The sequence below is a fragment of the Lepus europaeus genome, chromosome 5 (genome assembly GCF_033115175.1).
Source record: "Lepus europaeus isolate LE1 chromosome 5, mLepTim1.pri, whole genome shotgun sequence".
NCBI classification, from domain to species: Eukaryota; Metazoa; Chordata; class Mammalia; order Lagomorpha; family Leporidae; genus Lepus; species Lepus europaeus.
In genome coordinates, this window is record NC_084831.1 from 114024840 (window position 1) to 114049841 (window position 25002).

The window sequence follows — 25002 nt, forward strand, 5'->3', positions numbered from 1 at the left end:
ATGCATTACACATCTATACATCCACGAATAATATATAGTATTGTTTTGGAAAAAAACTTACATATCCAAAAATAGTATGTGTACTATGTATTCCCCTTTGCAATTTTTAAAAAAGATTTATGTACTTGAAAGGCAGTGTTACAGCCAGAGAAGGCGAAGCAACTGGAGAGCTTCCATTCAGGGCAGCCAGGCAGAAGCCAGGAGCCTGAAACTTCTTGCAGGTCTCCCACATGGGTGCAAGGGCCCAAGCAATGGGTCCATCCTCCGCTGCTTTCCCAGGTGCATTAGCAGAGAGCTGGATCAGAAGTGGGGCAACTGGAAGCAGCACTCATAGTGGATGTGGTTTAACTTGCGGTGCCACAAGTCCACCCGTGCAATTGCTTCTTTCACTCTCTTTAGTTTTTAAGATTTATTCCTACTGACATATATGAATACAGTCTTTCCAATTGCTATGTTGCATTTCATTATATAAAAAACACATTGTCCATCCACTCCTCTACCAGTGCGCATTTATGGTGTTCCCAGTCCTGGCCTATTGCAATGTTGGCTGGTGTTCCTGTCTTGCGGACATTGCACTACCCTTTGAAGAGCCTGTTCCTATCTCAGCTTCTCCATGAAAGCCATCCCCAACAGCCACAACTCTAGCATCCGTCAAAGCAGCTGGTGCGTCTTTAGCATCATTGCTCTGTGCCGAGCATACTGCTACTCCGGGCAAGGTGCTCCAGAGGTATTTGCTAAACCAACGGATGAATGAACAGTGCAGCGACGCACAGGTGATGGCTCTGTTCCTTCTAAGGGGCGCCTCGGCCCCCGTTTCTTTCTTTGACAGCCCTCCTTGGACCCTACCGCATTCCTGGGCCACAGAGGAGTGGCCGCCGCGGGACGGCTGGGTGAGGTCCGCCGCTCCGGGCAAGTTCACCGTTCCCGGCAAACGCCGGGGGCCGAGGTTAGGCACCCTCACAGGGGCTCCGGCGGCCCTAGCGCCGAAGGAGTTAAGGCGTTCGAGCCCCGCCGCGGCCGTGGAAGGAGCGGCGGGGCAGGGGCGGGGGTGCCGCCGCTTCGTAGTAGATCCCTCCGCGCGGGGCCCAGCCGGCGCTTCTTCCTGCGGGAAACCCCTGGGTGCCCAAGGCGGCGGCCGCGCCGGCGACAGGGGGGCGGGGCTCCACGGTGGGAGGAGGCGGCCGAGGCGGAAGGACACACGAGGCGGCCTCGCTGCACACTCGAGAAAGTTTCAGGCGAACTTCGGGCGGCGGCCGAGGCGGCGGCGGGGAGCGGCGGCCGGGGTGCAGGCGTGGCGGCGTCGAAGCCCGAGCTGCGGGGCGGAGCGCCGGGCCGCGAGCGCAAGAGAGGAGCGGGGAGAGGGAAGCGGGGCTCCTCTGTCGGGACCCCCTCTCCATGTGGAGCTGCCCCGGCGGCGACGGCGGCGGAGGCGGCGAGCGAGAAGATGCCCGGCCCGCGCCGAGCCGCTCTGTGGGCGCTGCTGGCGCTCTGGCTGAGCCGCGCGGCCCCCGCGCGCGGTGAGTACCGGGCTGAGCGGCGCTGTCCCACCTGGGCGGCCGAGCGCCGCCGCCCGCGCCGAGCCGGGCCACTCGGTGCCGAGAGTTTGGGCATCGCCGGGGCCCCTGCGCGCGGCGGGCCCCTCCCCCGCGCGGCCGCCGCCCCCCACGCGCCCGCTCGGCCGGAGGGGGCCCGGGCACCAGTCCCAGCCAGTGCGTCTGCGGGGCGTGGGGCGCTCTCGCCCTCCCGGTCCCGCGTCCCCCCGGGGTCGGGGAGAGCCGAGGGCGGGCTGCGCGGGCCGAGCGCGCGCCGGGCGCAGGAATGCCAGGCGGTGGCGGGGGCAGGCCTCGGAATCCGGCAGCTTCGGCTTCGCGGCCGTTCGGGGCAGCGCAGCGAGGCGCGCAGTCCGGGGCCCGGAGCTCGGTTCGGCTGGGGACAGGGCTTTTGCCGCGCGCCTGGGTTTTGACATCGGGTCGGGTCGCTGGCGGCTCGGAGAGGCGGGAGGCAGGAGCGGTGGGGAGCCCCTGTGCGGCTGCACGGTGTGCCGCCTCGGGCTGAAACTTGGTGGCCGCTGCTCGGCACGGGCGCGCAGCCCCGGTGCTGCAGTCGCGCTCGGTGTGCGGACCCAGGACTGTGGCGTGACGGCCGCTAGCCCCTGCAGCCTGGCAGCGGCCGCTGCGCGCGGGTATGGTTGCGGGTGGGGCGGGGGCGAGTTGGGAGAAGTTGGATGCCTTAATTCACTGTGCTTCCTTAGTCTTAGGGTTGCATATTTTCCGACGATCTTTCTCAACCCAGTTGGAGCAAGGAAAGGAAATCGACTCAAACCATGCCCACCTCGCTCACATTTTTCGATTCTAAGTGTCCTCAGACTGTTGAGCTGCGGCTTTGGAGCCCTGCTCTGGGATTCAAATCCACCTCTGCTGCTGTGTTAACTCACCAATAAAATGGGAATGCAATTACGCAGCTAATAGGATTAATTAAAAGAACGTATATTAAGGCTATGGCACTTAAAAGATGTTCAGAAAAACCCTCACAAGCCTTTCAGGAGCTGTGTGTTAGAATCTTTTGCAACTTGATGGTACGAACTAAAAAAGGGGGTCCTTTTTTTTTTCCCCTGAGCCTAATCTGAAAGGTTTTACCCTTACCCAAAACAAAACAAAAACAACAACAACAACCAGAAAAACTATAACATTAATGACATCTCTTTTTAAAAGAAAGGGTTAAGAAGATGAGCTGCAGAAAAGTATGATGTTTGTTCATTGTTAATAAGCAGTCAGCTTGCCAATCACAGACGTTTAAGAGAACAAGGTTGGTTATCACCTGAAAATACTACTGAGTTGTTCAGCATCAACTGGATACTTCTTGGAAAGTCCACATTTCATACACTGCTGGGTCCCCGAGAATCCCAGGAGGCTGAGTGTTGATGAAGCAAAACTTGTTTCTGACACATTGAATAAAAAGCATATGGTGACGTTTTTGCCTCTCTTTTTCTTTGAGTGAGACCTTTAGCGTAAGAGCATGTTTAGGATCGAGGGGAGTGTAACCAGTGGGGTAGTCTCAGGGTTACTATCCTTGATCTGCCATTAACTTGTTTTAGCAAATAAATCTTCCTGGTCTCTAGCCTCCTTGCCTGTGAGCTAGGACTAAAGGAATGACCTACTTTATGATGTCAGAAGTCGGCTTCTTAGGCTGAGACCTCAGTGTGTAGAGCTGTGTCTTCCTTCACACCGTGCTGAGGGACTGCGGTTACCAGCTAGCTCTTAGCTGTTCAACTTGAATGTTAGTCAAGTTGACTAAAAGGATAGGATTTAGATATTTTGAGTTTCAGACAGGTGTCCTTTAGATGCTCAACTATTCAATAGAGGGGATTTAAAAAACCTATTTCTTGGTACGAATCTTAAATCTCAGAGTCTAGCAATGAAGGCTTTTTGAATCCTGCTAATCTATTACCGTGTTTTGCCAAGGTACCAATTATAACACACCCTCCCAAACTTTTGAGCACTTCGGTGTCTGGCTTGTGGCCAGTTGTTAATTTAGACATCACTGAGTTCCTAGGGCAAGGAGCTGTCAGCCCATCTGTCTCATTGTCGAAACAGCTATCCAGGACCACCCTTGCTCCTTGTTTTCTTTTGCTTTGCAATGGGAAGTGACTGCCTGGTTTTTGCTGCCTGCTAGATAATTTCTCAGTGTATTTTTTTTTTTTTTTTGACATGGAGATGGAAATTACTCAATTTTTCCTTCCTCTTTCTTCTTGTTCTTTCTATATTCTTATTATTCCTTTTTTTGGTGGAGGCAGGAGAGTGATTATTTATAGTCTGTCTTCTTTTTCCCTATGTTTTGATTTTAAAACTATTTACCCATGTCTCCTGGGCGTCTCTCTCATCCATTTGCACTCTGTTGCCTCTTCTGTGGGCTTCTTACAGAGTACAACTTCTGGTCCATGGATTGTAGTTGCTGACTTCAGGACCTTTAAATTCAGTGGGATATGCTTGGGTGCTTCAGAGCAGCCTTACAATAGACTTTTAAAAATATCACACCCGCAGAAATTCTTTCTTGCCCACAAAATTTGCATTGATCTAGTTCCCACTTTCTGATGCCATTCCAGGTGAGCCCTCCACCCGTCCCACCATGGCCGGTCCTGGCTGCCTCAAAATCAGCTTAAGTGTGTCTTGGACTCAACTCCCTGTGATTCCGCTGCAGGAGATCTGAGAGTCTGTGGTTTTCCAGTGTTTTTGGGTGATTCTTCCACAATGATTGCATTGGAGCCCAGTGGCGCAGTCTATTTTTATGTGGATGGAGTCTTTCCTTCTAAATTTTGATAATTTTCATAGTGAACCTAATCCTAGTCAGACATTCTGGTATTTAACCCTCTTACTCTCAAGGAATTTTTATATTGCCAACATAAAAGTTATAGACCGTGTCATTTATTGTTCCTCTGGGCCCAGTGTATCCACTGTTTCTTTAGAAGAGCTTCATGTATTTGGATTGTAACCCTCCATACCCCCCCCCCCAACATCTCTTATCTGTGTCATTTACATATATTGTTTTTTGGACTCTCTGTATTCACATTGTTTTAAGAGTAAGCAACTCCACAGCATCATTTAAATGAGGATATAAATAAGAGATTTTTGCATCTTTATCGTTATATTATGTTTATACTACATATGTAGGAATTTCCTGTCTTAATACCTCTTATCTCCATGCCTCAACTTGAACTTCATTGTCCATTATTGTTTCCTGTTTCTCCTTTTCCTGTCCTCTATCCTCTGCAAATGACTTGAGATCACAAGTTTTTCTTCCCCCTTCTACTTCGCCATCTTATTTTATCTACGTGTGTGTAGATTTGTACAGACCACTGAACTGGGAGCCAGAAGCCCTGTTCCTTCAGGTGTGTTGTTATTAGTGTTGTGACCTTGTAGGAGAGGTACTGTTTTGGTCCTCAGTTTTCTCATATGCTTTGTCTGTGGCCACAGAGCCAGCTACAGAGTTGAGACAGGCATTCCTCTTTTCTGGTCCTCAGTGCAGCGCCTCATCCACTCTTTACCGTACTTCCAACTCATGTACAATGAGCTTGTGTACACAAAAGCACTTGAAACATTCTCAAATGCTTATTGTTAATGTTTGCTTAAGGAAAATAGTTGTGTCTTTTCATTTATGTGTTTATTCTGTTGCCCACATCCCTGCCCCTCTACCTGGACTGATGCCTTGGCATCTAATAGGCACTCAAATATTTACTCAGTTGAGCATTTGCTTTTAGTTATTTTCTTATTATGGCCTTCTGTGTTCCTCTTGGAACAGTTTAAAAAGTGGTGTTTGCAAGAGTCAGTGCTTACCTTACATTTGGGGAAAAACCAAATTTTTCCCTTCACCAGCTATTTTATTTAAATCTGCCAGTTTGAATTTCCTCGTGTGTGTGTGTGTGTATGTATGTGTATGTGTGTGGTTTCTTCCTTCCTTTCTTTTTCTGATCACTTCTGCAATTTATAAAGGTCACTTTGACATTGGAATCTAGCTTCAAAGGCACTGGCATCCACCCCCTGCCTCCTACTCAAGTTTACTTCTACTGCTTCCTGTATTACTGTATTACTAGGCTAGCAATTTCTATTGTTTTGCTCAGAGTTGCCAGCCATACTTTACTGTAACTTTGTCGTTTTGAGGACTATTCATTTTTAAATTTTAAAACCAGGGATAACTAAGTTTATATTCTGATTTTTTAAAATCTTGGGCTGCAAACGTCTTTACATATATTAAGTAAAGAAGATGTATACATAGAGTGAAATTGTATATATATTTTCCCACAAAGAGAGTTGAATACCACTGTTGGTAAAAACCCTACAGGTGAGATGTGATAAATATTCGAGAGAATGAGCTCTCTCTGCAACCATATCTTGCTCCTTGAGGGCAGGGTCTGTGCCACATTCGTCCTTCTGTGTGTTACAGCACTTGTCTGGCAAATGCCCAAAGTGTGGAGTCACCTGAGCAGCAGGTCTTGGTCACAGCACCTGTGACTCCTGCTCTGCCACCCTGGGGGCATTCTGTAGGTGAGGCTTATGGTAAGTAAGTAAGGGGTGTGTCTTTATGCTCCTTTCTCCTTTGAAGAGATGGGATCAATTGAATACTGACTACACCTACTTTTCATGCTATCCCTTTTTATTAACTCTGCTGGCTGAAATTTTCCTCATTGTTGATTTGGGTGTTAGCAGGGGCTTTAAAATGCATCAAGTCCTTTTATCCATCCCATGCTGGATCTGATAACTCTTAGAACATCCTGGTTAAGGGCTGGCACACCTGGTCCTGCCTTAACCTCCTCTTACTGGTTTAACCCCTTGTTTCTAGAGGCAGTTGAGTCCATCTTTGGCCAGCTCTAAGTTTTAGAAAGATGTGACGTTGAGCTGTAATCTACCTTTTGATGACTTGCATCCATGGGTATTCTCTCAGGTGTTTGTTCTAGAGTCCTGAGACCTGTGTGGGTGTCAGGGTTATGTACCCTTTAGTGAAGTGCCATCTACCTACCCCTCCTTGAAAGGAGTGAGACCTGGTGAGGGACATGAAGATGATCCCAACTGGGGTGCTGGCTTGAGTGAACCATGTTAGCCCCATGTGTTTCCCTTCTCCCTGCCTAGTTGGGACAAAGTGGGAGGGATTTGTTGAGCAGTGTTCCTGCACTCCTCTTAGGGTAAGACACCTGGGGTGTTCTGGAGAATCTTGATGCGGTCTATCTGGAATTTGTATCTTTAAGAAATAGCCAGGTGATTGTGTTTAGGGAAGTTTTGGAATCACTGCAGAGTAAATCTGGGGAAGTTAAATCTTCGATTGTTTGTTCTTTGATAGTGCTAGAGATAGGTTGCTTTTTCTGAGTCCTTTGGTCATTTTCCTCCTTGAAAGCCTGTTTGCTGAATGCCCAGCTTACTCTGGTTTCTCTATAAGGCTAATAAAGGATTTTTCTTTTTGTGGGCATAAAAAAAAAAAAAATAACCTGATAAGTACCCTGTGTCTTTGGATTGCTGTTTGTGTTGGGTATGACTGGTGCAAACCTCCTGCTCCCTGTATCTGAATGCTACCTGAGGAGCCAGAATATGCAGGGGTTCCCCAGGTTTGCCTTCTGGTGTGTCCTGAGGAGTTCTGTCCTCAGCTTCCATTGAGGGTGTCTGCTTTGCTATCCCATGGACAGGTATCTGGTGGCAGGAATTTTCCTCAGAGGTGTTGGTGGGATGAGAGGTCACACTTGTTTCAGGCAGCCCTGCTTTTGGGATGTATGGGCTGCTGCCGCCACGTAAGAAGAAGGGGAGAATAAAGGAGGCTTCCAGGGCCTCTGGAGCAGAAGAGAGCCAGCTGTCTGTCAGAAGGGGGTGGGAGTGTGGCTCTGACAGGGACTGTGATGTTGCTGTCTTTGATGGGGAGAGGGAAGTGGCTGTGGTCTGAAAGGGGCTTGGGATGCAACCATCCAGTGTTCACTGATAGTGCTTTTCCCTCCTCTTCTCCTTTTTGAGGGGAGTATTAGCTGTGTGGCAGAAAATACATTGTGGCTTTAAAAAGAAGAGTAAAGGCCGGCGCCGTGGCTTAACAGGCTAATCCTCCATCTTGTGGTGCCGGCACACCGGGTTCTAGTCCCAGTTGGGGCGCCGGATTCTATCCCGGTTGCCCCTCTTCCAGGCCAGCTCTCTGCTATGGCCTGGGAGTGCAGTGGAGGATGGCCCAAGTGCTTGGGCCCTGCACCCTCATGGGAGGCCAGGAGAAGTACCTGGCTCCCGGCTTCAGATCAGTGTGATGCGCCGGCTGCAGCGGCCATTGGAGGGTGAACCAACGGCAAAGGAAGACCTTTCTCTCTGTCTCTCTCTCTCACTATCCACTCTGCCTGTTAAAAAAAAAAAAAAGAAAAGAAAAAGAAAAAGAAGAGTAAAGCCAAGAAAGGGGGACAAGAGTCATAGCTTCAAGTGAGCAAAGCAAAGTGATTGTTGTATTAATTAATGTGTGTGTGTATGTATGTATGTATGTACATACGTATGTTTCTTATGTAAATCTCATAGCATCCCTGCCACTGGCTCTGAAGTTGGTTACCTTTGTAGCTGTACAAATCCTCAACGATGTGTTGGGGAGGATTGTGGTGTGTTTTCACCATGAATTTGTATGTTTCCTTTGGCTTCATGTTGGGGGAAGTACAGAATAGTTTGCTCTTCTGGAAGTATGGGTATCATTGGCCAAGTACAAGTAGAAGATAGGCTCCTCCCTTAAGCAGCAGACATTATCAGGGAGACAAGACAGGTGAGCACACAATTAGGACTATGGAATATCATTATTTAGTCATTTATCTACATTCCCTGATAGCAGTTTCCTGCATTCAGGATGAATAAGAGCTGTAGGGTCTGGGAGTGTAAACTCTAGGACCTGAGACCACCAGGGAACAGAGACCCACTTTACCCTTGCTAGGTTGTCTGCTGTTGTGAGCTGTCTGCCATCTTCCTCTTTCTCTATGGTAATTTACAAGAGAAAAGACAAAGACCCCTTTGTCTGGTGGGGGTATAAATATACATTTGGCACACGTTGCGGTGTCTATTATGTCTATTAGTGGGTTTGTGGCAAGAGACAGAACTGTTTTCTCAGTCCTGTGTTCCAAGCCTGATCTCGGACAAGTTAGGGTAGAGGGATCTTTGGAAGATCCATTTCACAGTGGCAGTAGCTGAAGGAACTTCTCAGCACAGCCAGGTAGCGACTGTGGACACACCCAGAGTTGCTGCCAGAGGTGGCATTGATTAATCATACGAACATCTCCCTCACCCTTTTGTACTTGTCTTGTTAAAACCCTGTTCTCCCAGCTTCCAGGAGTTTGTGCTTCATTAAATATGATTCAAAAGTACTTAGGGGGTCATTTTACTGTCCCTCACCCATCTTGAAGTACAGGCCAGGTGATGAAGGCCTTGGATGTCTCTTCCCTTTGCACTGAAGCACCTTTCCCTAGAAGCCTGCCATGGGCAGTTTCTGGTCTCCAGATTAGTCACTTCTGTGGGATATTGGCAGCTGGCTGGTAACCCTGGGTTCTTTGAATACATCAGGTAAACATCATGCCAAGATGGGCTCATCATTGCACAAAGACAGATTGGATCTATGGGTGTTGCAGAACCTGTTTCTGGGCTAAGAGTAGTTCTCCCACCCTAACATAATTCATGTGAAGGGAGTGTGTGTTTTGTGAGGTAAGGAAAACATGATGATAATATTTTGATTGGAGTCAGATATTGTCTCTTTAATAATATGTTGTCTTTTAACAAACAGCATCACTTTAAAATACAGTCTTGTCTGCTGAATAAGGTGTTGTACAAGAAGCTGTGGTTACATTCTAAAGTATACTGACTTGTTCAGAGGCAGGTGCATTTTTAAATTGTTGTTTGCTTTTTCATTTCTGTTTATTCTCGTCTTCTTGTGAGGATTCTGAAAGGCTTTTTTTTTTTTTTTTAAGATTTATTTATTTGACAGGCAGAGTTAAAGGGATAGATAGAAGGAGAGATCTTCCATCTGCTAGTTCACTCCTCAAATGGCTGCAATATCCAGGGCTGTGCCAGGCTGAAGCCAGGAGCCTACGTGGATGGCAGAGGCCCAAGCACTTGGGCCATGTTCCTCTGCTTTCCCAAATTCATTAGCAGGGAGCTGGATTGGAAATGGAGCAGCCAGGACTTGAACTAGTGCCCAGATGGGTTGCTGGCGCTGCAGGCTACGCCACAACACTGGCTCCATCTGAAGACTTTTAAGCCGCAAACATTTTGAATACTGGTATGTATTGAAACCAGCCTCTAGTAGGAAGAGGTTGGCCCACTTACCCACCATTCAATTAAGAATAATTAGATACTGTCACTGTCTCTTCTGTTGAATTTCTAAACATGAATAGCCACCAAACTAGATGGTGCTGATGGGTCAGTGTTTCTAAGCTGCAGATATTTCTGTTTAATTCTCCACTTTCACATGGTGTTGTTCAGAAAGTGTCAAGACTGACTGAGGTTTGAGGACATGTATATTTTGATTATTATTTTTTCTTGTGTTTTCCTTTGCTGTGAACACGACTTTATTTATCTGCTAGATCTTCTTTAATTGAAAACATTAAGGACATTTACTTTATAACAACAATCAAAGCACTTTCTCGTCTTTTTAAGGATTTTTAAGGAAACAGCTGTATCTGGTGAATCATGAGCGCCTTTGGCATTGTGTCACTAAAGTAAGTGTCAACACACAGTGGCACTTAAGACATAATTTCTCAGAGATTTGAGGAAGATTGTTGTAACTAAAAACAAACATTGTAACAGTTTAAGGTAGATTTATACAGCAACAGAATTATTCCTTATGTTTATACATAATTAACTCATATTTATACTTTGTTGATTTTTCTCTGACACCTTAACAAGATTTTTTTGGGGGGGAGGAGTAATTTAAAGAACAGTTGCCTCTAAAGGTAGTTAAGAGTGTTTGAAAAATCTAGAAAAGTGTAAGAAAAATATCCACAATTGTACTAATATTAATATTTTGGTCCTTTTCCTGCCCTTACAGTTTTAGTTATTGATTTAAAAAAAATTTTAAATAAAGATCGCAGTCCTCTTTCTTTATTTTTATTATTATTTTTTTATTTGACAGAGTTAGAGAGAGAGAGACAGAGAGAAAGGTCTTCCTTCCATTGATTCACCTCCCAAATGGCCGCTACGGCCGGAGCTACGCCGATCCGAAGCCAGGAGCCAGGTGCTTCTTCCTGGTCTCCCACGCGGGTGCAGGCGCCAAGCATTTGGGCCATCCTCCACTGCCCTCCCGGGTCACAGCAGAGAGCTGGACTGGAAGAGGAGCAACCGGGACTAGAACTCAGCGCCCATGTGGGATACTGGCGCCGCAGATGGAGGATTAACCTAGTGCACCATGGCGCCGGCCCCAGTTACTGATTTTTAATATACAATTTCCTGTTCTGCCTTTCATTATTGGCATAAGTATTTTTCATATTTTTTTTTTTTTTGACAGGCAGAGTGGACAGTGAGAGAGAGAGAGAGAGAAAGGTCTTCCTTTTGCCGTTGGTTCACCCTCCAATGGCCGCCGCGGTAGCGCGTTGCGGCCGGCGCACCGCGCTGTTCCGATGGCAGGAGCCAGGTGCTTCTCCTGGTCTCCCATGGGGTGCAGGGCCCAAGCACTTGGGCCATCCTCCACTGCACTCCCTGGCCACAGCAGAGAGCTGGCCTGGAAGAGGGGCAACCAGGACAGGATCGGTGCCCCGACCGGGACTAGAACCCGGTGTGCCGGCGCCGCAAGGCGGAGGATAAGCCTAGTGAGCCGCGGCGCCGGCCGTATTTTTCATATTTTCAAGCATCTTTCATAAACTTAATGGGCTTATGGTGTTTTGAAACTCTTGTTTGGTTGGTTTCAGCCCTTTTTTCCCCCTATATAAATGATACCACCTTTATCCTGAAAGAAATTTCCTTCTTTAGGATTTTTCCAATAAGCTGGATTTCTAGACAAGAAATTACTGCATCAAAGAGACTGATGTCTAAAAACCTTGAAATGTAACAAGAAATTAAGATTACCAGTAATTCCACTCCTCTAACCCAAACCCATGGTTAATATTTTGATGTAATTCATTATTATAGTTGAGTTTTCTAACATATGGAGTTGTGTCATGTTTTTTATCACTTAAAATAACATGAACATTTTTCTGCATACATAATTTTTTGAAAAAGATTTATTTATTTGAAAGTCAGAGTTACACAGAGAGAGAAGGAGAGGCAGAGAGAGAGAGGTCTTCCGTCCGCTGGTTTGCTCTCCAGTTGGCCGTAGCTGCGCCGATCAGGAGCCAGGAGCTTCTTCAGGTCTTCCACATGGGTGCAGGGATCCAAGGACTTGGGCCATAGCAGAGAGCTGGATCAGAAGTGGAGCAGCCGGGACTCGAACCAGCCCATATGGGATGCCAGCACTTCAGGCCAGGGCTTTAACCTGCTGCGCCACAGCGTTGGCCCCAGTACATAATTATTCTTTAAAGATATGATTTTAAGATTGTATACTGTTTTATCTTAAAGATCCTATACTTCATTTAAAAAAATCTGTTGGTTTCTAGTGTTTACAATTATAAATACTGCTGTGCTGAACATTATTATGTTCATAAATCTTGGCAAGAATAACTATTTCCAAACATAGACGTCCAGAAATCAAATTATCTTATCAAAGAGTATGGACCTTCCTGTGGCTTTTGATACATGCTGCCAAATTCCTTGCAGTTTGACCAGGTTGTATTTTCATTAGCAGAATAAGAAGCTGTCAGTGTCTCCACTATTGTCAACATCAAGTTTTTTTTTTTTTTAACTTTACCTATTTGATAAGTGGTAAATGCTACCTCATCTTAAATGACCTCTCTGATTACAGTGATGTTGAATGTTTATGTGGTCAGTTTGCATTTGGATTGCTGCTGCTTTTTTATTTATGCATTTTGGTAACATGTATTTTATCCATCAGGGTATTCTAGTTGCTTAGTTACTTTTTTACTTTTTATTTTTAAAAAGTTTGTTTATTTTATTTAAAAGGCAGAGTTAGAGAAAGAGAGGGCGAGATTTTCCATCCGCTGGTTTACTCCCCAAATGGCTGCAACAGCCAGAGCTGAGCCAGACTGAAGCCAGGAGCCAGGAGCTTCTTCTGGGTTTTCCCACATGGGTGCAGAGTCCCAAGTACTTGAGCCGTCCTCTGCTGCCTTCCCAGGTGCATTAACAGGGAGCTGGATCAGAAGTGGAGCAGCTGTTCAAGAACTGGTGCCCATTTGGGATGAGGGTGTTGCAAGTGGCGGCTTAACCTGCTATTCCACAGCACCGGCCCCTTGGTTACTAATTTGAAAATCTCCTTAAATGTTAAAAGTATCAGTTTTTTGTCTTAAATATGTCACCATACACATTGCAGTAGTTAGCAACATATAATATCAAACTGCTGCCAGTATTGATATTAAAGATTGTTCCCTTGATAGGGTAATTTCTTTTAATCTTTTGATTTCTTTGAGCTTGGTCAATTTTTTATGTACTTACTAACTGGAATTTTCTGTAGCTACTTTAAAATTCTAATCTGTGTCATAAATCAACTGGCTGTCAATTTACATACCTAGGAAATATGTATTTAATTTAAAATTAGATGTTGGAGGAAAACAGTATATTCTGGAGCCAAACTTGTGATGAGAGGTGGAAGGGTGGTAATCTACTACTGTCCTGTTTTCCTGAGATCCAAGAATTTTGAAGCATGTAGCACCCCTGCAGGGCACAACTGATGCTGTGTCCACCATGCACTGCTAATTCTGACACTGGGACCTAATTGATAAGCCTGAACAGTGGTTTACCCAGTCAGTTTGGTCAGAAAACAGGGTGACTAAGACTCCCTTCCCTTGCCAAATTGATTAGTTGTGGGACAGAGCTGACTGAAGCAACCTGTTGTTTTGGCACCCCACAGACACCACCTGTTTCTTCCATTTCTCTCTCCAGCCTCCCACGGCTCTAGTGCAGTGCTGTGTGCACAGTGGGTAGGAGATCAATGTTGTTGCTGAAGAATGTTGCAATAAAGAAGACGAGATTGCTTTTTTCCAAGCTTGTGTGTTCCTAAGGCACCCCACTGCTTTTGACATTCAGTGTTCCAGCTGAACTCTCTATGCTGAGGACCTGCAGGTCTCCAGTGTTTGGTTCAGCGTAATTTCAGGCAATATGAATGCTTTCTTAAGTATCATTGGAATTTACTGGGCTGGTTGTTTGCCAGCCATTACCATATTTAGCATGAGGAGACCTGGGGAATGAGGACATTTCTGACCAACCAAAGAAGGAAACTTCTCTGAAGGATTGCAAGTTTCTTTCTTTCTTTTTTTTCAAATAAGGCTTAAGAGAAAGCCAGTTAGACTGAGATTCCAGCTTGTATCCACTGGTCTTTGTTTCTGTGACCCTTCTACATAATTTACAAATGGATAAAGAGATTTGATCATGAAGTTCTTTCTTACCCTGAAGTCTAATATTGTTTGTGGGAGGAAGTAAAAGAATTACCGTGCCCAGGTTGTGCAGTGAGAGCCCAACCAGCAGGTGAAGCTACTGTTGGAAGATATAAGTTGATGAATGTTTATTTTTGTCTTTTTCTTTTAAGGATTATCAGAAGTTTTCTGCTTTCTCTTGGTCTGAAGTTGTTTTGGCCCAGTCCTTGTCTCCAGTCTCCTTTTGGAACCATTGGCGTTCCTCCCTCTGTCTGTTTTTCCGTTTAGAGCTGAAGATAGTATTTTCCTCACAGAACCTTGGTGGAAACTGAGCCTCAGAGAGGGCGTTAGGTGGCTTTTGTGTACCCTTATTTACCCCTAGATAGTAAATGAAAGAGCTGGGACTCAAACTTGTGGTTTGAGGTGGCTTTTTTTTTTTTAAACTTTTAAAACATTTTCTTGAGGTGGGGCCAATGTCAAGGTGCTGTGGGTTAAGCTGCCACCTGCAGCACTGGCATCCCATGTTGGAGCACAGGTTTATGTCCTGACTGCTCTGTTTCTGATCCAGCTCTCTGCTGATGTGCCTGGGAAGGCAGTAGAGGATGGTCCAAATACTTGGTCCCCTGTCACTCACGTGGGAGATGCAGAAGGAGCTCCTGGTTTCTGCCTGGTCCAGACCTGGCTGTTGTGGCCATTTGGGAAGTGAACCAGCAGATGGAAGATGTCTTTGTCTCTTGTCTCTGTCACTTTGCCTTTCAAATACAAAATAAATAAAATAAAAGCCAATTTGTTAAAAAAAAATCCCATTTTGTTGATTTTTACTATGTGTCTGCTATTTTCTTATCACCTGGCCATACTGTGGGTGGTCAGTGTGTATCAGTATTACAGATGGAGGCTTTGGCTCATTGCTGTGAATGTTAGAGTTGTATGTTTACCAAGGGATATAGCCAGGATTCAAACCCATGTCTGCCTCCAGAGCCTCTGCAGTCAGTTGTGGTGCTTTGTGTCCATTCATAGAGTTACATTTCATAACATCCCTCTGAGATGAGGGCAGGGTAAGTGGGGAAATGAGCCTTAGAGCATGCTTAGGGTAACATAAATAGTAAGTGATTTAGTTGAGATTCAGAGCTAGGTTTGTCTGACTCCACAAGCCATACTCATTCCAGCGCACTGCAGGTACACGTTTCTATGATGTCATATATTTGTAAATTTAAAAACTACCTTTTTGAACAACCAATCTATAAGGAATTTTTTTACATCTTCTGACTACATAGGAAATGGATGGACATTAGTGGACTAATGCGTTGCTGATTTTGATTCCCAGGATGAGTCTTTACAGCCAGAGTGGCCGCAGCAGTGAGCTCTTTGGTAAGAGGGCTATTCTAGGGAGCAGTAGCCCAGCTCCTGTGGGCTCTACTTGAGGATATTTCAGGTTCAACTTGAAGACTTCTCTTTGAGAGGGAGTTGTCAGCTTTTGGGGTGGAGTTGGGGATGGGAGAAGCTGATAATTCCAAGTCTTACAAGTCTGGCTCTATACTGACTAGCCCTGTGACCTTGGGCAAGTTTCTAACACTCTGTGCCTCAATTTCGTTATTTATAAAATGAAGAAAATAGCAGTATGTAATTGTTGGAGTTGTGCTGAGGATTAAATAAGCTAGTAAATGCTAGATGACTAGGACAGTTGTTGGTAGTGTTATTTTATGTCAACAATTAATGTTGGTGGTGTTATTTATGTCAACAATTAATGTCAAATGGGCTTTTTGTTGGGTTCACTTTTCTTTAATTAAAAGTGGATGAGTGTGGCTGGCGCCGTGCCGGCACACCGGGTTCTAGTCCCGGTCGGGGCACCAGATTCTGTCCCGATTGCCTCTCTGCCAGGCCAGCTCTCTGCTATGGCCCCGGAGTGCAGTGGAGGATGGCCCAAGTGCTTGGGCCCAGCACCCCATGGGAGACCAGGAGAAGCACCTGGCTCCTGGCTTCGGATCAGCGCGGTGTGCCGGCCGCGGCAGCCATTGGAGGGTGAACCAGCGGCAAAGGAAGACCTTTCTCTCTGTCTCTCTCTCTCTCACTGTCCACTTTGCCTGTCAAAAAAAAAAAAAAAAAAAAAAGTGGATGAGTGATTAGAACTCTTGGTGAGCAAGTAAGAACTTTACATTGGCAGTGTCGGGACTGTTCATTGATTTTCTGTGACCTTAAAAATATTTACAAGTACGATACTTAAGTCTGTTCCCTTAAGGGGGACACTTCCAATTTGGAGAAATTTTGTCTGTTATACAAATTGCATCAATAGGTGTAAAGTCATTTCCCCATTACTTATTAACTGGATATTTGTGCTTGGATGTTGTTTTGGTACAAAGATGTTGTTTTCTCAGATACAGATTGAGAACAAAATCAGGTCCAACACTCTTGTTCTCAAATTTCCTGAGATATGACAAACATCATCACATGTGGTTCAGTGTCACCATGTAGAATACTAGTCTGAAGCCAAAATACTTTTGTTGGCCTTAAAGCAGTTCATGAACTGTTAGACATTTTGAAATAATAAAAATATTGCATCATCTCTTACTCTAATCTCAGGGGCTCTGGAAATTTGGGGAGCCACACTTCTAATCCATTTTTGTTTTAAAGATGAGAAAATCAAAGACCAAAGAAGCTGAGTGGCCAAGGGGCCCAGAGCTGGTTCAGAATTGAGGCTAGAATTCACGCTCCTAATTCCAGCTCAGGTGGTTTCTCCTCTATAACAGGGGTGGCAAAACCTTTTTTTTTTTTTTTTTTCTGCATTCATAGGCCATGCAAAATTATCAGCTTAAAAGTTAGCCTGCTATAGATTTATTGATTTTTGAGTCCTGCCTGTGGTTGCCTAGGCAGGGCCAGGCCAAATGATTTTTGCAGGCCTTATCTGGCCTGCGAGCCAGACATTCCCCGCTCCTGCTGTATACTCACTACTCAAAGGATGTATCAATATGTCTACCCATTGGTTTCTGAGGTCTGAAGAGAGTTGGTGTCAGAGCCAACATTGTTGAAGGAAGGATGGGGGAGGGCAGAGATGCGGTCATAAAGAAAATATCAGTGACAGCAGAGAGAATATTTTGCCTATGAACTCCTGCCTATTCCTTTGGACTTCTTTGTAGAAGTTAAGGCAGCCTTGCAGGTCTTGTGTCATTAGTGATTCAGAACTGGATTAGCCAGGACTGGTGGACTTACTTACTCAGAAAAGGGCTTCACGTTTTAACATTTGTTTCCCATGACGGTTTGCTTATCTCAAGTTTTGGCAGCCTTGAACAAATGGTTAGGTTTGTTGTTGTTGTTGTTGTTGTGCTTTGTTTTAAGACAAAACTCCAAATTTTATTTTGCAGATTTAGTAAACTGTCTCGTGCCTCCCACTCCCTTCTGCTTCCCCTATAATTATATCTAAGACTTTGTTTTTCCATTGTGGGAGCAGTATGAAAGGTTTTCTTTTATAGTCTGAGATATTTATAATTATGTGTAAGCACACAGTTTACAGAAAATATAAGTGGTGCGTATGTTAATTCAAATACTCTTAAAACACTTAAAATATTTTCCTATAATTTAAGTCTTTCCAAAGAAAGCAGCTGAAACTGCTTACAGTAAAAAAGGTATACACTAAGGATAGCAGAGTTTGAATGTAATTAATACAAATAAATGTGAATAGCACTTCGAGGAAATATGTTTGCAGGAAAGCAGATCAAGGCATTCATCCCTGTTAATAGAGTGAACGAAACAGACAAGATTCTCTGTTCTCACAGAACTTCTGTGAGCAACAATAGCTTCTGTAAACCCAGGGTTATGTGACAGATGCTTGGGAAGTACTTTACTTGCTTCCCTTAGTCCTTCAAGTAGGTGTTAGGATTCCAGTTTACCAAAGGCTCCCTGCTAAATGATCATTCAGGTCACTCAGCTAGCCATTCAGTGGTGTAGGGCAGCCACTGCTACCCATCTCACCTGACTCTAAAGCTAACACATAACCTCAGTTATTAATGCCATTGTGTGAAGGAGTGCTATACTCCCACAGATAATGCAGTTTTGGATTTGACAGTATTTTTTGTACTTAACTGACTCAAGTTTTACTCTCCTTAACAATATCTTAACTTCAGATATTCACATAATATTAAAATTATATTAACGGCAAAATACCATTTTGAGAAAAATGTATTTCCCTCTGAATCTTTTTGTAGCTGGGAAGAGTGGATTTATGTTTGTTGTAATCCATGGAAAGTTGTTTAGCGTTTCTTTCCCTATTACTCCTTGATCCCCAAAGAAATTCCTTAGTAGATTAAGACTAGGAATTAATGTGTGGCTGTTTTTTTTTTTAAATAAAAAACAAAGTGGAAATCCAGTCATATTTATGCTCAGCAGTGTTTTATGACAACCGTTTTAGTTACAAGCTGCTTTCTCTTGACTGTGTGGTTGTATTCTCATTGTGCCATTGTGAGAGATGTTGAAGAGACCATGTAAACCGACTAGAATGCCACAGCATCTGAACAGTGCACATAGCCAGTTACTAAAGCTACCCTGCGCCACCTCTTTGGCGGAGCAACTTTGGAATTAACCGTGTGCAGCATTTCTACATACGCCGTTCCAGAACAAGCATGAGGACAACTGGCCTTTTGTTTTCTGTGAACCTTTTCCTTATTAGTATCCCAGTTTTATTGAACACAGGTGGTCATCTGTACCAATATATGAGAGAAGCGTGTTTGACACCAGATAATCCCTGATCATCCCTTCACGTACATGCTTAGACATGTGGGTCCTTCCCCGTGTGCCAGGTGCTCCCCTTAGTTTTAGTTGTGTAGCCACCAGTTGAGTGGCGAAGGAGAGAATGTGCAAGGGTGTGAAGGAAGGTGGAAGAAACAGATGACAGTAAATGTTGATTTTTTTTTTTTTAAGATTTATTCATTAATTTCTTTGAAAGGCAGAGTTGACAGAAAAGGAGAGAGAGAGAGAATTTTCCATCTGCTGGTTCACTACCCAAATGGCCACAATGACCGGGGGCTAGGCCAGCCAGAAGTTAGGAGTCAGTAACTTCATACAGGTTTCCCCGACGTGTAGCAGGAGCCTGGGTGCTTGGGCCATCTTTTATTGCTGTCTCAGGCACATTAGCAGGGAGCTGGATTGGAAGCTGAGCAGCATTCTGATTCGGGATACTGGTATTGCAAGCAGTGGCTTACTTGCTTTGCCACAATGCTAACCCCAGATTATTTTAAATTATTTCTCAGAATTACTTCTAGATACCCTTTTCCTGCTACATTTTTATTTTTCTTTTAGAATAGTTGGTGAGTTTTGGACCTAGATAGACCTGACTCTGATTCTGTTTTTTTTTTTTTTTTAAAGATTTATTTATTTATTTGAAAGGCAGAGTTACAAAGAGGTAGAAGGAGGGAGGGAGGGAGGGAGGGAGAGAGAGAGAGAGAGAGAGAGAGAGAGAGAGAGAGAGAGAGAAGAGTCTTCCGAGGTCTTCCATCCGCTGGTTCATTCCCCAGACGGCTGCAGGAGCCAGGAGCTTTTTCCCACGTGAGTGCCAGAGCACAAGGACTTGGGCTGTCTTCTACTGCTTTCCCAGGCCACAACAGAGAGCTGGATGGAAAGTGGAGCAGCTGGGACTCGAACCAGCACCCATAAGGGATGCTGGCACTGTAAGTGGTGGCTTTACCTGCTACGCCACAGTGCCATCCCCCTGGCTCTGCTTCTAAGAATATTGGATGAGCCCCTTCTCTCTTCACTTTCCTTTTGTATATAGTGGGAATAGTAGTAATGTGTAACTTGCAGGATTGTTTATAATCACTACAAACAACATACTTAATTGTGCTTGTGTGATTCTGGACACAAAATAGGCACCCAGGTGTTCTGAACTTTAGACTTCATTAGTCTAATAATTTCCACTTTGGAGGGTGCCATCTGGGAGTACTTGTCTCTGTACCTCTTTGTTTCAGTTTCTTTTAATGACTCTCTTTAGGCTGTGCTCCATTGCTAAAGCATGATTATGGATAACCTAAAGAGCAGACCACTAAATGTACTGTTGCCAGTCTAGCAATTTCAGGTTTAAATCAGTATGAATTTAGAGCTTTCTAAGTCCTTTGTCTTTTCATAGTTTGCAGTGTCTTACACCTCTCCCCTTAGAAGCAACTGATTCATAGAAAGAAATTGTTTAGGCTTTCAAAGCAAAGCTGAAGGACTCTTTCAATAAAGAGGACCCTACTTGGTTGGATTATTTGTTTCCTTCTTTTTACTCCTGAGCCTTCATGGAAATCAGGTTTGAGATATTAGAAGCAGTTGGTTTTCAGCCTTAGGAAGGCTTATCTAATCAGGCATGTGAAGTGGCCTATGTCAGACTTTTGTGCTGGAGAAGCCTAAGGAGGCTGAGGAGATTATTGCTCTTGCTTGTAATTCCTGAGCGTTGTTGAGGCAGTGGGAGAGCAGTGTGCAAATTGTTTTTGAAAAGTTACTGATGTTACTTGCGTTAGCCCAACATGTACCTTCTACCACCACTTGGCCTGGAGGAGTGGGCCCCATAATAGCATAGTAGGTGTATGTGACCTAACTTGAGTCATGTAGCCATTTATCATTTCTGAGCTAAATGGTGAAGATATTCTGTTTATAGAATTTTGGGCTGGGAATTTTAATATTATAAGATAATTTATATTAATCATTTCCAGTTTATAATCCTCTTTATATACACGATCTTATTTGAGCCACAAATCAGTTCTGCTAAGGAGAGAGGGCCAGTTGCAATATTTCAGTTTTGCAGATAGGAATATAGTAGGTCTCCAGTAATTTAAAGAGTCCTTAGGTCACATGATTAGTATGTGGCAAAGCCAGGGCTAGAACTCAGGTTCTGATATCCAGACTAGTTCTTGATTCATTGTACAGTGCCAGGTTGCTTCCTCCATTATATCCCTGATTCTGAATTCTGTTCCTGTGATGCAGAAGGCTTCTCTTCTCTTCTGTTTGACCAGCTTTATCAAGAAAAACATGACATAACGAAGCAGAATTTGAGAATTCTTTTCCCAGATGGGTTGATTAGCTCTTCGCTCTCTCTCTCTCTCTCTCTCTTGACAGGCAGAGTTAGACCAAAAGAGAGAGAGAGAGAAAGGTCTTCCTTTTCCGTTGGTTCACCCCCCCAAATGGCTGCTACGACCGGCGTGCTGCGCCTATCTGAAGTCAGGAACCAGATTCTTCCTCCTGGTCTCCCAAGTGGGTGCAGGACCCAAGCACTTGGGCCATCCTCCACTGCACTCCCGGGCCACAGCAGAGAGCTGGACTGGAAAAGGAGCAACTGGGACAGAATCCGGTGCCCCAACCGGGACTAGAACTGAGCCGCGGCGCCAGCCTCTCTCTCTCTTAAAATATTTTATTTATTTGAATGGCAATGTGACACACACACACACACACACACACAGGGCTGGGGGAGAGAAAATAATACCTGCTGGTTCTCTCTCTCTCTCTTTGAGAGGCAGAGTGGATAGTGAGTGAGTGAGAGACAGAGAAAGGTCTTCCTTTTCTGTTGGTTCACCCCCCAAGTGGCCGCTGCACCACACTAATCCGAAGCCAGGAGCTTCTCCTGGTCTCCCAGGCAGGTGCAGGGCCCAAGTTTGGGCCATCCTCCACTGCACTCCCGGGCCACAGCAGAGAGTTGGCCTGGAAGTGGGGCAACTGGGGCAACCCGGCACCACGACCGGGACTAGAACCCGGTGTGCCGGCACTGCAGGCGGAGGATTAGCCTGTTAAGCCACGGCGCCGGCCCGCTGGTTCTCTCTTCAAATGGCCATGATAGCCAAGCCTGGGCTAAACCAAGGCCAGGAGCCAGGAACTCCATCAAGATATCCAAAATAGGTGGCAAGGACTTAAATTCATCATCTGCTGCTTCCCAGGCGTATTAACAGGGAGCTGGATAGGAAGTAGAGTAGCTGAGACTTGAAGTGGTACTCTGATAGGAGATGCAGGTGTTTCAAACAGTGGCTTAACCTGCTACGCCATGATACTCACCCTGATTCACTTTTCTTAAAGCTAGGCTGTGCCTGTGTTGCTACCCAGGTGTCACTGATACCTAGACAGGATGTTGATCCAAAGTGAAACAGGCGGGAAAACTTGGCTGACTCAGCTTAACCCATCACAACTTCCATATGTCCTGCCAGAGTCCAGAATCTCCTATGCATTTCCAGACATTTTGTATTCTGATATCTAGTCCTCAGTATTTTTCTTCAGTTGTTTTTAATGTCTGAAGTCTTGGTTCTTCTTAAGTGTCTTGAAATGACTGTTTTCTTCAAGTTTCCCTAAGGTTTCTCAAGAGCATACTCTCCTTAACTGTAATTTTGTTACACAGCTCTTGGCATTGCTCCCCTTAATCAGTATAACTTTAAACTTAAACAGAATTCAAATTGCAGATGCAGATAGCTGTGTCATTATTGCACTGTCACTTATGTAAGTGCACTTTAGAATTTCTTCTTTTAATCAAAATGAGGAAATAGAAAATGTTTTGTTATGGTAGTTTTACGTATACACCCACAAGGAAATGTCTATCTAACCTCTGTGGGAACTATAACTGATACATTTCAGGGAGGAAAATGCATGATGGCTAAAATTTTAACTGTGTCAGATGTTCATAGAGAAAGAAAGAAACCCTAACAAAGTCACATTGTGCTTTGGTTTAGCCTACTAATTCTAAGACTAATGACTTACCTGAGAACCCCTTTCTTCTGAAACTGTGCTTTCTTGTCTATGATCGTGCATTTCACAAGCTGTGGCTTTTGTTCAAGGAAGTCTTCCTAACAAGCGTGTTTTCAAGTGTGCCGTGTATGAAAGCTTGCTATGAGGAGGAGCCAGCAAGTTGAAGTTTAGACCTCTTGAGTATCAACAAAATGCTGAGTGGGTCATTTTGACTCTTGCAGCAATCCAGCTAGACATTTGGCTGTGCCCTGTGGTCAGTTGAGTTGTTCCTCGATGAAGGCCACTGTCATCTCGCCCTGTCAGGGCTATGTATCTTCTCACTAAGAAGTTGGCAGTTGTGGGGCTGGCACTGTGGCACAGTAGGTTAATCCTCCCATATGGACACCGATTTTAGTCCCGGCTCCTCTACTTCCTATCCAGTTCTCTGCTATGGCCTGGGAAAGCAGTGGAAGATGGCCCAAGCCCGTGGGCCCCTGAACCTGCATGGGAGACCCAGAGGAGTCTCCTGGCTTCGGATTGGCACAGCTCCAACCGTTGTGGCCAATTGGGGAGTGAACCATCGGATGGAAGACCTCTCTCTCTCTCTCTCTCTTTCTCTCTCTTTCTGTAACTCTTTCAAGTAAAATAAATAAATCTTTAAAAAGGGGTGGGGGGCGCTGTGGTGTAGCTGATAAAGCTGCTGCCTGCAGTGCCAGTGTCCCATACGAGCGCCAGTTCATGTCCCTGCTGCTCCACTTCCTATCCAGCTCTCTGCTTTGGCCTGGGAAAGCAATGGACAATGACCTAAGTTGTTGGGCCCGTGCACCCACATGGGAGACCTGGAGGAAGCTCCTGGCTACTGGCTTTGGATTGGCATAGCTCTGGCCGTTGCAGCCAATTGGGGAGTGAACCAGCAGATGGAAGATCTCTCTCTCTCTCTCTCGCTCGCTCTCTCTGTGTATGTGTGTGTGTAGCTCTGACTTTCAAATAAATAAACAAATTAAAAAAAAAAAGATGGCCCAAGTCTTTGGGCCCCTGCACCTGCGTGGGAGACCTAGAAGAAGCTCCTGGCTTCAGATTGACACAACTCCGGCCATTGTGGCCATTTGAGGAGTGGGCCAGCGGATAGAAGACCTTTCTCTCTGTCTCTTCCTCTCACTGTCTGTAACTCTACTTCTCAAATAAATAAATAAATTTTTTAAAAAAGAAGTTGGCAGTTGTAGATCATGAGAGCTGGGATTTCCTGTTCTGCATCATCCCGAGGGGTGCTTTGATAGCAGGCTACCTGTGAAGCACATAAATAAATGCATATAATGTTTCTCGTAGAAAACTGGGGATAGAGTGTAGTTTTTATTCAAGATATGTTGAAATAGCCTTACTAGACTTGCTACCTTAATTTCAGTAAAGGAATATTTTTTTTTTTTTTTATTTTTGACAGGCAGAGTGGACAGTGAGAGAGAGACAGAGAGAAAGGTCTTCCTTTTGCCGTTGGTTCACCCTCCAATGGCCGCCACGGTAGCGTGCTGCGGCCAGCGCACTGCGCTGATCCGATGGCAGGAGCCAGGCACTTATCCTGGTCTCCCATGGGGTGCAGAGCCCAAACACTTGGGCCATCCTCCACTGCACTCCCTGGCCACAGCAGAGAGCTGGCCTGGAAGAGGGGCAACCGGGACAGGATCGGTGCCCCGACCGGGACTAGAACCCGGTGTGCCGGCGCCGCAAGGCGGAGGATTAGCCTGTTGAGCCACGGCGCCGGCAGGAATATTTGTTTTTGATAGTGATTTATGTTTATATATATATATTTTTTTTACTTTTTGACAGGCAGAGTGGCTAGTGAGAGAGAGAGGCAGAGAGAAAGGTCTTCCTTTTGCCATTGGTTCACCCTCCAATGGCCGCCGCAGCTGGCACGCTGCGGCCGGCGCACCGCGCTGTTCCGAAGGCAGGAGCCAGGTGCTTCTCCTGGTCTCCCATGGGGTGCAGGACCCAAGCACTTGGGCCATCCTCCACTGCACTCCCTGGCCACAGCAGAGAGCTGGCCTGGAAGAGTGGCAACCGGGACAGAATCCAGCGCCCCAACCGGGACTAGAACCCGGTGTGCCAGCGCCACTAGGTGGAGGATTAGCCTGTTGAGCCACGGCGCCGGCCTATATTTGAAAATTTGGAAATTGAATTAAAAATGAAACATCCCTGATTTAAGTGTGTGTGTGTGTGTGTGTGCAGGGTGCACATATGCCTGTTGGGAGGAGGACTAAGTCTTGGATGTTTTTCTGAAAAGTTTTTATCATAGGGCCTATTCTCACTTGTCAGAGGATAGCTATGCCGAATGCTGCTCAGGTCTGCTGAAAAGATTTAGGGAAGTTGTAACTAGCTTAATAGCCTTCTGTGGAGTGACATAGATCGAC

The 25002-nt window shown here is 45.3% G+C and overlaps 1 protein-coding gene across 1 annotated transcript in view; it reads left to right on the forward strand.

The window, feature by feature from the left end:
* The first annotated feature begins 1285 nt into the window (after positions 1-1285).
* NOTCH2 (notch receptor 2) overlaps positions 1286-25002 on the forward strand; it is a 169524-nt gene continuing 145807 nt past the window's right edge. The window contains exon 1 of the mRNA XM_062192096.1: positions 1286-1517. Within this exon, the coding sequence (XP_062048080.1) occupies positions 1445-1517 (73 nt within the window). The 5' untranslated portion in view covers positions 1286-1444. The remainder of the gene's footprint in view (positions 1518-25002) is intronic.